The sequence below is a fragment of the Mollisia scopiformis genome (assembly GCF_001500285.1).
Source record: "Mollisia scopiformis unplaced genomic scaffold LY89scaffold_5, whole genome shotgun sequence".
NCBI lineage: Eukaryota > Fungi > Ascomycota > Leotiomycetes > Helotiales > Mollisiaceae > Mollisia > Mollisia scopiformis.
In genome coordinates this window covers 658384-675502 of record NW_017263585.1, presented here as the reverse complement: position 1 = coordinate 675502, position 17119 = coordinate 658384, and the positions used below count along the sequence as shown (strand labels likewise).

The 17119-nt window shown below is 46.6% G+C and overlaps 5 protein-coding genes across 5 annotated transcripts; 2 read left to right on the top strand and 3 right to left on the bottom strand.

The window, feature by feature from the left end:
* Positions 1-1397: 1397 nt before the first annotated feature.
* Positions 1398-2264, top strand: LY89DRAFT_578121 (uncharacterized protein; the record flags this gene model as incomplete). The annotated part of the gene is made up of 1 exon (XM_018208927.1): positions 1398-2264. The coding sequence occupies one exon, from the start codon at positions 1398-1400 to the stop codon at positions 2262-2264; it is 867 nt and encodes a 288-aa protein (XP_018075452.1).
* A 1240-nt stretch (positions 2265-3504) lies between these two features.
* LY89DRAFT_694732 (uncharacterized protein) lies at positions 3505-4686 on the top strand (the record flags this gene model as incomplete). The annotated part of the gene is made up of 1 exon (XM_018216726.1): positions 3505-4686. One exon carries the CDS (start codon positions 3505-3507, stop codon positions 4684-4686), a length of 1182 nt encoding a protein of 393 aa, XP_018075451.1.
* Positions 4687-7336: 2650 nt separating this feature from the next.
* On the bottom strand, positions 7337-8366 carry LY89DRAFT_770312 (L30e-like protein; the record flags this gene model as incomplete). The annotated part of the gene is made up of 2 exons (XM_018221844.1): positions 7337-8179; positions 8344-8366. 2 exons carry the CDS (start codon positions 8364-8366, stop codon positions 7687-7689), a joined length of 516 nt encoding a protein of 171 aa, XP_018075450.1. The 3' UTR covers positions 7337-7686.
* Positions 8367-10681: 2315 nt separating this feature from the next.
* Positions 10682-13227, bottom strand: LY89DRAFT_681709 (uncharacterized protein). Its single transcript, XM_018214355.1, has 4 exons — positions 12534-13227; positions 12418-12440; positions 12313-12370; positions 10682-12264 (listed from the first exon to the last, which is right to left on the bottom strand). The coding sequence occupies exons 1-4, from the start codon at positions 12830-12832 to the stop codon at positions 11007-11009; spliced, it is 1638 nt and encodes a 545-aa protein (XP_018075449.1). The 5' UTR covers positions 12833-13227; the 3' UTR covers positions 10682-11006.
* A 574-nt stretch (positions 13228-13801) lies between these two features.
* On the bottom strand, positions 13802-17024 carry LY89DRAFT_705019 (actin patch protein 1; the record flags this gene model as incomplete). The annotated part of the gene is made up of 2 exons (XM_018217421.1): positions 16918-17024; positions 13802-16539 (listed from the first exon to the last, which is right to left on the bottom strand). The coding sequence occupies exons 1-2, from the start codon at positions 16976-16978 to the stop codon at positions 13802-13804; spliced, it is 2799 nt and encodes a 932-aa protein (XP_018075448.1). The 5' UTR covers positions 16979-17024.
* Between the last annotated feature and the right edge of the window lie 95 nt (positions 17025-17119).

Here is a 17119-nt window from a genome sequence, read left to right as displayed (position 1 = left end):
CGACAGGTATATCTGTTCGTTTTGAACTAAGCCTCGCCGAAAATTGCAATATGGGCTATCTTATCCGGACAGTAAGCACTTCTCTTCCTCTCGATGTAGCCAGTATAAATCTAGCTCGAATCCTTTGCCAGAGCTTCCTAACACTTTTTCGTTAGCCTTTAACAGCAATCAAAGGTCAAGAAGTGGTTCTACCAGCACCTGTGCCAAGGTCCGCACGCGATGGACTTGGAGGCACGACGACCGAACAAAAGCCGTCCTCCATTCATCGAAGAACAAAATCCGAATCCATTTCTGGGCAATTTGATGGTACAGCTGAAGATATTAAGGATGAAAAGCCCGATATCGTATCAGCAACTCAGACACAAGATACTATCATACGCGAGACCGCTACATCTTCCGCTACACTTTCCCAAGCCTATGATGATATAAACATCATTGCAGCGAAGACGACTATGAAGGAGGAGGATGCTATGAAAGTAGATCTTATGGAAGTTGCTGCGGTCTCTGAGCCACCATTCCCAGCGGCTCCACTGATTCCTGAGTCGGTCAAACAAGACGCAGAAGTCAAGATCGAATCTAGTGAGCTTACCTTGGAGAGCCAACCTAAATCAGATACTGCTCCTAGTATTGCAATCAAAAAGGAAGCAGATGTGTTGGAAGTAAAGGCCAGCCAGGAGTCCCCAAACCCTTCGCCGAAACTGCTTGGCATCACCACTTCAGACGAGTCAACTATAAAACAGGAAGGCCCCGAGAAAGCAGTACCCGAGGAAGTTGGTACAGCCTCCGAGACACAAGCTGCTATCATTCATCGTACTAGCGACCCTGTACTCCAACAGGCAGATATTGATACAGGAGTCTCCAAAGCTGGCGATTCTTCTCCTGAGAGCAAGGCTAGTGTCACCACCACCGAAGATCTATCTATGACTGAAGAAGGCACCAAAGAAGAAAGTCTCAATGATAGCGCAACCCTTCTCGAGAGCTTTACCGGAACTAACACATCTCCGTTCGGGCTCGGTGCGAAAGAGAAAAACTCCAGTGAAACCGACGATAACCAAACAACATCAATTTTGCAACGAGTTGATGAGCCTTGCGGATATCTCAGCAACTCAACTAGTGGGGCAGAAGTTAGCACTACACAAACAGTCGCCGATATGACCGACGATGTCTCTCCGATGCAGCTCGCTGCTCCCGAGCTAAACCAATCAATAGAGAAGCAAGAAGTCATCGTTAATAACGAAGATCACGCCAAGACCTCTACACAAGTCACAGAGGAGGGCTACAAGATTGCGACTGTTTCCGACTCTGAAAAGCCGGCTGCAGTAAAGAAAGCCAGCAATACTGCGGAGGGAAGCTCCAACGCGACGAGTCTAGCACCATTGAAGCCAGTCGGACCGAGCATGGACCTATTAGAAGCTTACCATAACCTGTTTCTCATCTACTACTCCGAAGAACCAAACTTCAACACTTGCGATATTGAAATTGCACTTGAACAAGTTGAGCTACTTATTACTGTCGCTGGTCTCTACAGCTCAATTGTGGTGACTCGTCCATACATAATCAGCTGCCTCTTCTCCTTTGGTCGAGAGCTTTCTCGAGCAATTGCTCGTGACCCGCCGCGCTGGGTCAAAGTTGCGATCTTAATTGCCTCACCGACAATATTCACAGAAGGAGTGGTACACATTGTGGGCAAAGCTCCCTCTTGGCCATGGTCTTCCACTAAGCGTGAAGAGCTTGGTGCGAAGGTAGAAAACTTCCTCGACAAGAAGGCCGACGAGCTTGAGGCTCTCAGGAAAGGCATGGAGAGGACCCTGTTCTTAACTTCCATTCGCATCAATGGAAAGGAAGTTCACCTTGACAAAGACAACGAGAGCACGCGCAATACCTGGTTCGTCGTCCAGATTTGGCGTGATTGGTATTCTCGATCTCTTAGCCAAGCTGCACACTCCACGAATAAATCGCAAAGCATGGCAAAAATTTATCGTAGCATTGCCAAAGGCGGTGATACGTACTTGCCGTTGGAGGAAGTCCTTGACTTGCTGGCGGCATTCCGTCACACGAAAGATCACGACACGAATTTCGACGTTCGAGAAGTCGCAATGGATCTGAGACGTATGAAAGTCTTCGCGTCGCAGATCGTCAAGCCACTCTGCATCAACAATAGCATGCTGGATGTCGATGCAGAAGGTATTGGACACTTCACCTGCGTAGAGGTGAAGGATCACGAGTGGGCTCAGCTTGAGACACTTGGCTTAGATCATGCTTGATGACTTCGCCATCGTCACTATCTAGGTACTTACCAACAGCTCAGCAAGATATTGGCGAACCTCGTTCTCTTTCTCGCGATACCCCAAAAGCGTTTTCACTTCTGCACATTTCGTCAGATATCATCATAATTATTCTTACGGAGGACATCAAGAAGCACTACCAGGGGCCTTTCAAAATGTATACATACTTATTAGCACAGCCAGAATCAAATTTCACCAATTCTGGCCCTTATCTTCTTTTTTGAATAGTTTCTATTGAATTCATTTGATCGGAGCTGGAAGGTTGACATGAATTTCGAAAGGTACCTCATCACGTGCATTTCCCCCTTTTCGCTGCCTCGGTACAAGTGTGTGCGACCAGGGGTTGACGATAATGCTTTCGCTTCTGGAGGGGCGTTGCGGCGGAAATGTCTCGAACTGGTATGGGCAACCATTTTTGTTGAGGACCCCGCCATGCAAGCCGAAGCAACAATTCATGGTGAGGCCGTAAAGGTGCTTCAGGAGCCATCGACCTCCAAACGTGAGGATTTTGTAGACATATATGGACGCCCTGGAGATGTACTTGCAATTCTCATGATGTATTCCGAGTCTCTAGACTTCCAGCTTAGATAAGTTTACTCGAACCGTCGCCGCTGGGAAAGGAGCTGGTGGAGGCTCAAAATCATTAGTCAGCCGTTTATGCAGGCACCATAAACGAGCGATACCTAGTGCTTGTCTGTCCCAACCATCGTCATACCCGGCTCACGAAACTACCGACTCCAACAAATTTTGCTGGGAAAAGCTGGGCATGTCGAGGGAAAACATGGCCCTTCATGATCCAATTTTTGGCTACATTTGCTCACACGTCAAGCGAGTCCATTTACCTCGGTAGCATTTGACATTCTTGTGTTCTTGGTACCAAGTCGCTGCCGCCCGTTTTAGAAGGGCTTCCGCTCTGTCCGCTAAATATGCTAGGACAGCACGATTGGAACTTTTTTCGAGACAGCAGCGACCATTGTCAACAGCTTCATTTTTTGACCTTGTGCAAAGATTCTTCTCCCTTCGGCACACTCGCCTGCTAGGACACGTTCTATCTATTTTGTTTCCTGCCGATCTCTATCTTGCAGAAACATTTTCTTCCACTTACTCTGAACGTCTCGTGCCCAGATACCATTTTCGTCCCACGAGTCTCGAAACTCCCACGATCCCCGAATACCTCTACGAACGGCCAAGTCCAACACCCGCAAAAATGTCATTCACAATGCCGCACTTTGAGCTACCTGCTGCCGACCTCTTCAAGTTCCCTCCCTCCAACGATCCGATGACACTTGCACCTCCTTCAATTCCTACCTCGACGTACCAGTCCGCTCTAGACATTCGCGTTCCTGTCACAATTGCCATCATATACGCAATTACGGTCACCTTCCTCAATTCCTACAACAGATCCAATAACTTCAAAGCATGGCCAATATCACAAACAAAAACGTTCTTTGCTTTCGTTGTCCTACACAATGTCTTGCTTGCCCTCTATTCAGGCTGGACATTTATCGGAATGCTTCGAGCTTTGCTCAACATCTTCTCCAATCCTTTTGGCCCCTCCGGCCTTTCGGGAACAGTCGATAGTCTCTGCAAAATCCATGGCACAGCTGGCATGTCCAATGCTATCACCTACAACTCAACTCTCTCGCAATGGACCTCCACCTCACCCAATATTACGGACATTCATACACCATCCTTCACTGACATAGGACGTTTCTGGAACGAGGGGCTTGCATTCTATGGCTGGTTCTTTTACCTCTCCAAGTTCTACGAAGTCCTGGACACTCTCATCATCCTCGCAAAAGGCAAGCGATCCTCGACACTCCAAACTTACCACCACGCGGGAGCAATGCTATGCATGTGGGCCGGAATCCGCTACATGTCCCCTCCCATCTGGATGTTCGTCTTCGTCAACTCCTTCATCCACACTCTCATGTATACGTACTATACGTTGACAGCCTTCGCCGTCCCGGTCCCGATGGCTATCAAGCGGAGTCTCACTACCATCCAGATCATCCAGTTCCTCGTTGGCTCCAGCTACGCTGCCCTCCATTCCTTCGTCGGATACACGATCCCCGTCTCTGTTCCCATCACTGAGGTTGTCACGAGTACCGTCGTGCCTGCCGCTACCGGCGTCTCTTCCTCCCTCGCTGCTTTCGCAACTGCCGCTGGTCTAGGTGGTTTATTCAACAAAGTCCTAGGTCTAGATGTTCTTCGCACTCCAGAACACGAATCCAACACCGTAACCAGGTGGCAGATAGTGCAGAAAGATGTCTCTTGCATTGATACCTCTGGTCAAACCTTTGCCATTTGGTTGAATGTACTATATCTAGCGCCGCTCACGTTCTTGTTTGTTAGATTTTTCATCAAGTCGTATCTTAAGCATGCTAGAAATATGCGTTAAGTGGTGTAGTTGTTGTATACAATAGATGGGTAGATGGGTTGGGCGCATAGCGACATAGATGATAGATGAATACAAAATAACTTGGCTTTTAGTTGGTCTTGTATACCTTGTTATATTTGACTCGAGAGTGAATCCTTTAGTTATCAAGCCATCCCATTGCTGTTTCGTCTTAATCATGCTTTGGTACACCACCTTCGAGCAGTCAGATCGTAGTCAAAGAACAGCAGATTCCTAGGTCTAACAAGTCTTCGACGCAAGATCGGACTTCTTCGAGAGAATTTTATTCACTTCTCTAGTGAGAAGGTTATCTGTACTTGGGCTTTTCACACTGGCATGAGTGCTGTTGTAGGTCGCTCAAAATGTTCATTTTTTTTATCAGTAATCTTCTTTCTTTCGGAGCTGGTTCTGAGTCTTGAAATTTTGACAAGTTGGTGTTAATTTATTGAATATGAACACTTCTGAGATAGTACGGTGGTGGCCCAATCGCCATGAACCAATAAATCTCCGCGTGTTATCATTTTTTTTTTCTTTCGTGTAAATGCTTCTGGTCTGGTCTATATCGCTCTGTTGGTTCGTTGCTCATAACTTATTAGAAGCGAATACTGCGAAACCGTGAATTTCAAAGTACTTCCCTGTATGCTTTCTCCCTTTAAAGATACTAGAAAGTCTTGCTGTCAAATTCCGCATCGCTGTCAACCTATTCATTGCCATCTCTTGCTTTTATAGCTCTTGCTGCAGCACAGTACACAAAATGTCGGAGCCGTTGATCGCACCCCAAGCACAACACAGGACATTCTTGTCTCAGCCTCAGCAATCATTTTTGTTGAGGGAAAAGAGAAACGCTCTTGGTTGAGAAGAGAAGAAAAAGCGGGTGGGGCGGCCGCTTGTATTTATAGACAGAGAGGAGATGAATCTTGCAGCTTGACTGCGGCAACGGAAAGTTAGTGAATAGAATCTTAAGCCTAATTGACAATCATTCACGGTGAATATGGCATCTGGGTCTTGTAAAGATACTGGAAGGAAGGTCTTGTTGTCAAATTCCGTATCGCTGTCAACCGATTCATTTGCATCTCTCGCTTGCAAAGTTCTTATTTACTAGAGCACAGTCTTGGCTGTAGACAGATTTTCGGGGCCGTTGATAATCTCACTGACCCCAAGCACAAGCATCATTTTGGTCGAGAAAAGAAAAAACTCTGTGTTGAAAAGAAAAGAAGAAGCGGGTGGGACGGCCGCCTGTATTTATAGATAAAGAGGATAGAGTTTGAGCTTAACGGAAGATTGTTTGCGGTGACTGTTATATTTAAGTTTTATAAAAATACTAGAAGAAAGGTTTTGCTATCAAGATTCCGCATCGTTGTCAAGCTATTTATTTTCATCGCTCACTCCCAAAGCTTTTGTTAGAACAGATAGATCTTAATTGAAACTACACATATTTCTGGACTAGCCGTTAATGATCGACCCAAAGCACAACATGAGACGTTCTTGCTCAGTCATAGCATCTATCTTTGTTAAGAAAAGAAGAAGAAGCGGAGGGGGCGGCCGCGTGTATTTATAGACGGAGGAGAGGAGAGATCTAGCTAGGTATTTGCTGAGTTTTGCACATGGTGAATCTTGCAGCTTGATCGTGGGCGAAGCGAAGTTAGTGAATCAAATCTAAAGCCTAATTGAAAATTATTATTATGAATTTCATATTTAAGTTTTTTTCCAAAAAAAAACCAAAAGAATAGTTTTGCTGTTAAAATTCTGTATCGTTATCAAACTATTTATTTTTATTTTTTTATTTTTTTATTTTTTTTATTTTTTTATTAAAACATATAAATCTTAATAAAAACTCGCTATACATAGATTGCCGGAGGAGCCGTTGATAATCGACCCCAAACACAACATAAGATATTCTTGCCTCAACCGAAGCAACCATTTGTTAAGAAGAATGTTCTCGGACCATGACTAACTTTGTTGTCATTATCTGCGCTGATTGGCTTGAATGGTTCTGGCTTGGCTTAGGTAGTCTTAGGAGTAGGCCTAACCTCGCCGTCACTATCCGTAACTCGCTCTGTGGTGAGTGGCTTGGATTGGCGAAGTAAGAAGAACCGGAGGGGGCGGCCGCATGTATTTATAAACAGAGGAGAGGTCTGGATATTTGCTAAATCCTGCACATCGTGAGTGAATCTCGCAGCTTGACTGTGGCAACGCAAAGTCAGTGAATGATTGAAATGTTGAGCTTGATGGAGAGTTATTTGTGGAGAATCTTGCGTCTAGGTCTTGCAATGACTAATTGTGACGCTCCTCGTTTGCTATATAAAGGGTCCAAGTAAAAGTCTTGCAAAGATCGAGACCTCGATTGATTCATGATTCCTGCGCACACGGGTGCCGGATCCTGAGCTCATACGTTGGAAGGACTTGCCAGGGGTGCCTTCAGGTCATTATGGTCATGGATATTGTTGCCTTTATTGAGTCTCAGCAGCCTTCATGTAAGCTAGGGCTCATTACCACTGTCATGATTACTTTTGTTGTCAAGTTCTGGAATATAACCCTGAGCTCCCCGTCTTATGTATTTGGTTATGCAATATATTTTTGTCGCGAAAGGCTGAAGTGCTGGAATAACTCATCAGTCACCAGTGTGGTGCAGAGGCGCACATGGCTCCACCATTTGGAAGCTTGTCTTAATACTTTTTCGCTGATGGAAGAATATGGGGAGCTCCATCTTTATATATATATCGGGATGACGGATGGGAGCTCGGTGGATTTCTTGTACTCTGTACCAAGACCTTAGACTTGTATCACTACTCAGTCACCAAGGCTCCCGGCCTACACAAGCGCAAGCACTCGCAAGGACAAGCACTCGCAAGCGCATCTGGTCAAAAACAATATGTGAAGTCACAGGAATGGAAGCACAACACATATGGTATCATCCAGCTGGAATTTTCGTGTCATGCCTAGCTACGATCCATGCCCAGCCATAATATCATGAAAAACGCCACGAACCAGTCCAGAAAACATCTAGATCTTGATAGCACTTTCAAGAACCTTGCGCTTCTTCTCGGTACGAGCAACAGCCTTTGCACCCATGATACCACCACCCCAGTGTCTCTTGGCTTCCTCATACTTCTCAGCGTAGCCCTCCTTGATGGCCTGGACCAGCTTTGACAGCTCAGTCTTGTCCTCGGATCGGACATCGGTCAAAGCAAGAACAGCAGCGGTCTTCTTGTGGACTACCGTGCCGAGTCTGGCCTTACCCTTGATGATGGCGTAGGGGACACCCATCTTTCGGCAGAGAGCTGGGAGGAAGATAACCAACTCAATTGGGTCAACATCGTTGGGGATGAGAACCAAAGCGGCCTTCTTGTTCTCAATGAGTCCGACAACGTGGTTGAGACCATACTTGGCGGCGTATGGCTTCTTGCTGACATCCTCCTTCTTCTTGCCCTCCTTGTACTCGGACCGAAAAGACGGCTTTTGGAAACTACGGTCATCCGGACGGAAATGATGTAATCTGGGAGACAAAGGTTTGGATTCACTCGAAACTCTCAAAATGCACTCATATTTGACTCACCCTAGCTTCAATTATGATGTGAATTTAACAGTGCAAAAAACACAGGTGTTTCACACGACTCATACTCAAAACCTGAAAGCTATATACACTCATCCACTGCCTACCTTTCTTCTTTGCAAAACTTCATGCTGGAGACAAGCTCTCAGATGTGTTGTGCAAGAAATCCACCTCACTTGAAGAAATATCGATCTCGGACGTATCCGTGACAATTCGAAACCCTGCTCTAGACTCAGTCCCATTGCTTCATTTTGATCGGTTTCCAGTCCCTTTTGCTTGTGATCTTTCTACCATTGTTGTCAAACTCAGTTCTGTTGTCAACTGACATCCATGCTCTCTATCCTTGTGATCAAAGGACAGAACCTATGTTGCACGCATCATCCCTCCCGGCCCTCAAGCAGCACCTATACTGTTCGGCATACAGTATCCTGTTTGTTTGATCTCTCAATGAAGAGCAGAACCGCGTTTGTATCCTCACTGGCGCCTTTTCCTCCTCGCTAAGTGACCTGGATGTAAGCTTGAATTGAATTTTTATGTTGAATCATTACTTGAAATTCACCAAGTTGAGTGCCACGACGAACAATAATTCACTTGCCAATCCAATATGGTAATTAGTAAGTTTGTGAACGCAGTTGCACACCTCTAAATAATCATCAAACATTCTTCTTATGCATGGACTCTTACTTGGAGGTGTTATTTAGTGTCACGGCTATCTCTTACTGGTATCGTGTATTCGTGTAACGCCAAGTTCAATACGTTCCAGTCAGAGAAATGTAATGACGGACAAGAACCCATAGTATGCATGCTGAACGACGGTTTCTAAAACTCAAGAAGCCGAAGGGCAAATATAAAATCCCACTCTGTTGCCACTCTACTGCAATTCCTACAGCACACTTGGTCAAACCTACAACACAGTCACTAGTCCGTCAGCGGTGACTATGTATCAGGACTGAGTGATAATACAAAATTGCAAAGTAGTATCTCTAGCAATGTGTGTTTACAAGAGCCGATTTGTGTTTATGTTCAGGTCAAATCACTCCAGTTTGGCCTTAAATTGAGAATTTAAGGGGGAATGTCCTAGGCTTAGAATAAATAACAATAAAAACAAACATATTTATAGTTCGGACATATCTCAACTATTGCAAGATGTGGTTTTGAGTATATTGTTATGAAAAGTATAGTAACTTATTATTTAACGAAATAGTAGGTGGACTTAAACTTAAAGTCTTGATTCCTACTAACAGATTCCTACCCTTCGGGGCCTAGAACGTGAATACTTTCTTTATATTTAGAGTAAAACAATCTTCTGAAAATTCGAAGTCCGTTAGTAATCGAGCACTTCAAAGTAGCATAAGTTCTCTACTCTTGAAACGAAAGTAGAATTATCTATGGCAAGAAACAAACATATGATCCGATTAGGAGTACACTGTATGTCTGGTGTTAACACTCAACACTATTGTCAAATCTCATATTCCTAAGTGCTAGTACAATACTCTTTTAGAAGCACTGGTCGCGGGCCACGCATTTTCGTCATCTGTCAGTTGCGAACGACCTAAAAAATCAATCGACAGGGTCCGAGCAAACTCCCCCATGGAGCTTTGAGATCAATTTCCTTGTTGTAAGCAAAGGAAAGAAAATAAAGCTGGAATTTCTGCGCGATATATACTTCGCGTCACGTGATGGATTCTGTCTGCTCGATTCCATTCTTGACTCGAATCAGTTTCGACGGGGGAGTGAATGAGTGCCTTTCGCTGTGATTGCTTTTGGCCGATATCGGCGCTGATTGAGAATAACGTGAATAAGTGAATTCGAGCTGTGTTTTACTGTGATTGAAAGACCGATATCGGCACTGGTTGAGAAAGACGTGAAGGAGTGCGTTTGAGATGCGTCTTGCTTTGACTGCCTTTGACCTACATAGGCTTTGATTGAGAAAGACATGAATGAGTGCAGATTTAGAAGAATGGTATTAGTACGAGTCATCTCGCTGGGAAACTGTGAATTATAAAAAGTTCGCAGTTCTAGTATAATAAACAGAAATGACCGGACTTCGTGACGTGCCTTGGCAGAATTTGAGATAGCACCAGCTCTCTTCTAGACTTGTCTACGAGGGAGTTGAAAAAGAAAATGCTATGAGATGCTGGAAGTTTAAAGTTGTGGCTATAGTCACTGATTAATCACTTTAGCCACCGCTAAATGGTGATAGTCTTTGTATCAAACTTCAGAACTTCGCCCGCCCTCGATTGAATTATCTTGAGCATCAGATTGCTCATTGCACAGAGTAAAACGATGCCCAAGTTAGAGGTGAGGTGACATGACACGGTCCCGTCTTTTTCTTCAGGTGTAAGACAGTAAACGCTTGAAAGAGAGAAAGAAAGAAAAGCGAGTCGAGGGTCATTGCTCACTAGTATCACTACAATGCTTAGTGAGATGAGATTTTTTTAACTCCAATAATCTTTAATTCTATCTGGAAACAAAGTGAAAGGCACTTGCCTGGTTCGATTATTCAAGTTTTCATTCACAAGAGCAACAACACCTATTCCCCACTAACAGCACCTCCCATTTGGGACCAAAAACAAGCAAAAGCAGCCTCTAGCCTCCCAACACACCTTAGCAAAGACTGGCAGAATTAAGTATATAATCTGCATTACTACCGATACCAATACTGATTACCTTGCCGGAAGATGATATTTACCTTCCCATATGTGCAAACTCCTTTCTCACATTAAGTAACACGCAATAAATACATACAAGTCATAATAAGCTCTACCATCTACTCTAGCTCCGCACCATGATACTCAGTCATAGGATTCCCATTCATATCGAACCTCTGCACACCCGGAGGTGGTCCGGCAGGTCTATTCACACCCCCACTCGCAGCCTGCGAATTTCCGCTCATCTCTTGCATTCCTGGCGGTGGACCCGCTGGTCGCATCGGTACCGCTGCGTGTGGGTTTGCGTGCATTTCCTGGACTCCCGGTGGAGGACCAGCTGGTCTCATCGGGACGGCTGCGTTGCTGCTGCTCATCTCCTGGAAGCCTGGTCGAGGAGAGTAGCTCTGTTGTTGTGGTGGCATGTTATGGTTGCCCGAGAGTTCCGTCGCGTTGGAGACCATGCTCATGTGTTGGTATTGTTGTTGTGGGGTTGGGGTGCCGACTGGGCTAACACCTTGGCTTGTTCCTGTTGCCATGGGGCTCACGGGAGGAACGCTTGTTGGTCTTGCTATTGCTGCATTTTGGTGGTCCAGCTCGTTGTAGTGGCTGGGCGGACTGGTAGGGTGAGCGTACACGGGAGGGGGAGAGTGTGGTTGCACATTTTCTGCGTAGGCGCCGTTATTCTGTTCTTGTCCCGGTGGTCGGTACACTTCTTGGGTATTGGCATTTGCAGCTGGCTTCTCTCCGTATACACCTGCAATGCCTGGAGGAGGGACGTATGTATTTGCTGGAGGAGCAGGAGGTTTCATCGTTCCAGCAATCTCAGAGATGCGATTGTTGTTGTTGTACGCTGTGGAGGAGGCTGCTGCTGCTTGATCGGCTTGGATTTGCGCTTCATGAGCTTGAGCGGATGCCTTGTCTTGTCGGCGTTTTCGAAGGAAGAACCAGATGAGGAAGGCTAGGAAACCGATGACTGCAATACCTCCTACTACACCGCCTACAATTGCTCCTGTAGGTGTGCTGGATGAAGAGTGAGAGCCGATGTTGGGTACTGAGGTGGAAGTGGAAGTTGAACTGGCGCTGGCAGCTGTACTTGAGCCAAGACTTGCTCCTGGTGCCACGAAGACCGACGCAGTGGTCGTCTGGCTTGTCGTTGAACTCTGGGAGAGGATCAGATTTGTGGTTGCTGCCGATTCAGTGATAGAGGAGCCATTGCCGCCATTGAGGACAATGTCGGTCGAGGTCGAGCCATCCGTAGTAGTAGGGAGAAGGTCCACATAGAGTGAGTATGGAAGATCTGAGCATCCAAAATTATAGGCCGTATAATCCTCCGCGAAGACGAATGCGTAGAAGCCACAGTATGGGGAAGCAGAAGGGCTGTCGACGTCAGCACGAGAGAACTGATTGAGTATCCAGATACTTTACCAGTATGTATTCGACACAGGAGCGGATAAGGTTGACGCCTTCGGCCAGTTGTAACAGGCTTCTCGAGGTTAGCAGTGCCCGATTCTCCATCTTTTCGGAGCATACCGGTAATCCAATTGTAACGGATACTGAAAAACAGTGTTAGTTATAGTTATATCACATTGGAGTCAGAGGAATGAAAAATGTTGTGCATAGTTGAAGAGAATTGTTAGTTTGCTCACCTCGTTTCACCACAACCTTCATACCAGTAACCACCCGCACTTGTGAACAAACATGTTTCCGAATTTGCACATTCTGGTTGTCCAAAGCCACCAGGAATTGTCCATTCTGTACAAATGTTTGTTACATCTTTCTTTGCCAACTTGACCTTCACCAGCTCATACTCTGGTGCTGGTGTCGGTTCCACAAAGAATGGCTGTCCAAAACCTCCGACTGTCTGCGAAGGGATGGCACCGATTACCGAGGCGGTGGCTGAAGAGAGGAGGGCAGCCCCTGCAGTATATCTGAAGATGGAAGGCATATTTTCAAAGAGTCGACAAGCAGAACCACGACAAGCAAAAAAGCCTTACAACAATGCGTATGCGGGGCATTCATATATATGAATGGGATGAGCAATAAAAGCCATCTGTAGGGTATCGGCAGGATGTCTCGCCAACGAACGCCCCCTCTGTTCAGCTCGCATTCTGTTAAAATGCGAGTCTGCCTTCTGTGAACGCCATCTTTCATCCCAAAGCGAGATGTGGATACGGGACCTGCGGCTCTGCCGTTCTCAAATCTGATGTGATTGGGAAATCAGGAGAGACGAAGGATCGATTCTAAACAAGCGAACCTATGGAAGGTTAAAATAACCTTAAACCTTGGGCTGCGGCAAGCAATAAATGGGAGAGAGGCTAGAGCGAGGGAGAAGGAAAAGAAGAGAGTGTTCACCGAAGGCGGGCCCTGTGTATCCTTACTCGATCTGTCCTGCGAGATGCAATGTGTCGGACGCCACGATGTCCCGTGTGCAACCAAAGCGGACAAGGGGCTCGCCAGCTGAAAAGGAGGTGACCAATCATGCAGGGGTTCAGGTACTCGGTGATGGAACATGATTGGTGCCAAGGAAAAAGGTTCACGGTGAGGCTTTTGTATTTCCAATATCGTGGGTCGACGTGCAGGGGAAAAGGAGATTCGAAGAGAGGAAAGGGTTGCTTTTTCCCGCGGCCCTCTGTAACTGCCCGAATCTGTCACTCATAGCGAAGCTTAACTCCGCAAGGCATGCTATTTTAAGGACGAACCCTGGAGCGATGGAAGATCTAGAGTTCTGACACGAAATTCGAAGCATCTGGTCTTGTAGATCAATGGAGGAGAGAGTTGCCTATCGGGAATGGAGATGCGTAGATAATTGAACAAAACTATGTATCACGTGTTCTTCTCAACCTCGTATCGGCGTAGGATCGTGAAGATGTACTCATGTATGGATTGATCGTGTCCCTTGTTGCCAAATCATTCATCATCTTTTCAAATCCTTAACCTTTGCCTCGCCACCGCCGTGTCCTGTTTTCCCTTTGCTATTCCCATAACCCTCTACGTTCATTTCTCTCATAGCTTTCTCCACCATCTGTATAGCTTCTATACATGCATCACCACCCACTCTCCAGCTGCGTAACGCCACGCCCTGGCCATCGAGGATATCCTTCGCTCTCTTCCATCTCCGTTTCCACAGGTCCAGCTTCTTATTTACAGGCACGTCATTTGGGCGATAGGATTCGTCCTCGGATGTATCTGTGCTATTCCATGATAGGCGTTTAGTTATGGAGCCACCAGTTTGTCTTCGAGGAGGTAGAGCCGGTCTCTCTGAAGATGAGTTGCCCGAACTCTCTGATTGCGCAGGTTGTTGAGAATAGCCCCGTCCAGGCATATATGATCTGACTTCTGGGAGTGCATTATATGCTGCCGAAACCTTATGTCGAGCACTTGCCATGTAAGTCTCTTCTGGCGCCTTGAGGTCTGCCGAGCTTTGAATTTGGGCAAGAGGATGGGGAGCATCAGGCTGGGCGAGAGGACGTCGTGACTTGGGAGGTGGGGGAGGAATTCCGCGAATAATTGCGGCGGGAGCTTCGGACAGACTGCTCTTGGAAGCCACTCCACGTAGAGCTATGGGTTTGGTTGGAGGTGGAGGAGGCTTCTTGCCAGAATCGGGAGCAGACTTCCGTCTGGGCACTCCTGTATCATTTGCAAAGGAAGCGGACCTAGGCATGACCTGCCTGTGTGATTCGTGTACGTCTTGTTGTGCTGGCTCATCATCAAAGTCGATGAGTTTGCCCATCGTTGGACCATCACTGGTTTGTGTTTTTACTTCCGAAGCAGGTCTTTGAGGAAGAGCAGGTCGGTTCTCAAGCACATCAGCTATGCTGGACCTATGCGATTTTTGCGTCTTTCGGCTATCCCAAGAATTGGTGCGGGAAGGTGTGTCTCTTCCACCCATACGACGATCACCACTCAACGGACCCATGGCCGAATCAAAGAATCCTTGGGTTTCCGGAGTGGTGACGTCTCGAATGAAGATAGCAAGAACCTTGCCTGGATTAGCCAAGACGACATCGGTATAAACTTCTAGATCTGCTTCCCCACTGTCTCCAATGAGTATAAACTTTCGTTCTGGAAAGTCTCGCATGATCTTCTCGAGTGTCCCTTTCTTTCTCTCGGCAACTGGCTCAAAAATACCTTGCAACATACCACTGTATTGTTTTAGGTGATATGATCCTGGAGGCAGCCCAGCTTTTTGAAAGAAGCTCACCAAGACAGGAAACAATTGCCATGGTGAATTCGAGACGTAATGGACCCCAACTCCCATGTCAAACATCGTATTGTACCATTCTTTGACACCATCAATAGTCAAGTCGCTTAGATCTCGAATAAAGGCGTTTCTGAAGATTTCTCGGGCACCACCTCCAATAGAGGAATGTTTGATGGTATCGTCCACATCACTGATGAGACTAACGCCTTTAGGCTCAGAGATTTTAACTGCCTCGGTACACGAGAGATATTCTGAAGCCAAGACTCTGACATGCGTAGGGACAAATTCCAGGGGCGCACGAATAGAGAAATGACCAGCTTCATTCGTTTGGACCGTCCTGGAAACAGAAGTCTTTTCATCATAAAAGAACAAAGTGATGGGTGTTGAAACCAAGGGGTTGGTTAAGAAAGGCCTTAGTCGAGCCATCAAATGCGAGTTCGCTGTCATCAACTCAGCATGTGTCATCTCGGAAGGCTGATTCCATGAGGTCCTCTTGGGAAGATGTCCAGGTCCAGGGGCATCATCTGGTGTGCCTGGTGTGTTGAGTCCCGACCTTCTCCCTTCTCCATATATACTTTCTGAATCTGAATCGTACTTTGGCCTCTCACTGTAGCCTCCTTGAGCGGCGACTTGCTCCTCCCCACGGCCTTTTCGAAGAATCTGTTCTGCTTCTTCGGCTATCTTTTCCTGTTCTCGCTGAGCCTCATGCTCTTTGTGCCTGGCTACGAGCGTATGTTCCGGACTGTGGTCTCTGCTAGCTTCTTTAGGAGGAGCAGGTACTCCACTCAATTGTCGTGCTAATCCAATTAACAACCTATTCTTCCGAGTCATTGGACCTCTGTGAGGAGAATAGAGCCAGCCTCGAACGTCAACGTCCACAATAGCCCGATCATCCTCGAACTTCTGCCATTCCCTAGCCCAGTATTCTGCGTCCATGGGTCCATCCTCGTTCGACCAGCTATTCCTTTGACTCCGCCCAGGACTGTTCGAAAAATCCGGATTCGGGGGCTCCTTGTGATGTCTTATTGCATAAGAGGGAAAAAGCACCAGCTGTTCGTCGCCATGTGAAACTATAGCCACATCTGGAAATGCTCCTGGTATTCCCTTCTCATCGTCGTCCCATTCATTTCCGCCATTGCCCCATTTCTCCGAGTATGATTGTTGGTACGACTGTCTGATCTCGTTCGCTGCTTTCAGGTACCCCGCGATCTTCTTCCGTCGAGAGCCCCGTTCTCGACTCTCTCCAGCACCAGACACATCTCCACCAAAGCCAGGCATAGAACCAGACATGGTCACCTTGGGCTTTCTGGCTGTTTCATTGTTTTTGTGTAAACCACCGAATACCCTGTGTGCACGCTTGCGTACTATCTCGAGTATGCTCTTCCCCGCAGCCTTACGTTCCTGATGTCGCTTGTGCCGTTTGACAATATAGTTGTAGATCCGTGATTGAGCTCGGTGCTTAAAATATGGAAGGGTCTCGAAACGGAAATTCGTAAGCTTATTGCGAGCACTGACACGAAGATGAGGGAACAGGTAGCGGAAGAGGCTCTGGCGATGATGAGGATGTCCAGCAGGTCTCGCGCGAAAAGGTAGAGGCGCCACTTTCGGTGAGTGACGAGGCTGTAGGTTGACTGAGGAGCTAGAGAGAGAGAGCCTGCTTGTACTGGGTATTAGCGCTTATTGACGAGTTTCATAGTATGATCAGATGCAGCGAATGCAATGTTATTCCGGAGACGTGTAAGTTTGAAAATTGGAGAGGCTACAGTGAAGTAAATAAATAATGTTCCAGATAATTCAGGTACGACGGCGGGCCTGTTGCCAAGAAATACTGCACGGCGAATGTTGCGCTCCTGTGACGTAGTCGCGATTAAATTGAATGTCACCACCCATTGCAAGCCAACTCGATATTCATACTTTCAGTGTTCGCTATTTACACATGCTGGCACGTCTTCACTTTTCGACAGATACTGTCTGCTGCCGGCAGCTGTAGACAAGGCATGCTTTTCCGATCATGGGAAGAGACTAGACTTG

What these genes read in the sequence shown, in the direction of transcription:
- LY89DRAFT_681709 (XM_018214355.1), bottom strand. Translation starts at nt 12,832, where the DNA reads ATGCCTTCCATCTTCAGATATACTGCAGGGGCTGCCCTCCTCTCTTCA. An exon ending in GAAGGTTGTGGTGAAACGAG is followed by an intron (nt 12,441 to 12,533) that starts GTGAGCAAACTA and finishes ACTGTTTTTCAG; the next exon opens with TATCCGTTACAATTGGATTA. An exon ending in CCGTTACAATTGGATTACCG is followed by an intron (nt 12,371 to 12,417) that starts GTATGCTCCGAA and finishes AACCTCGAGAAG; the next exon opens with CCTGTTACAACTGGCCGAAG.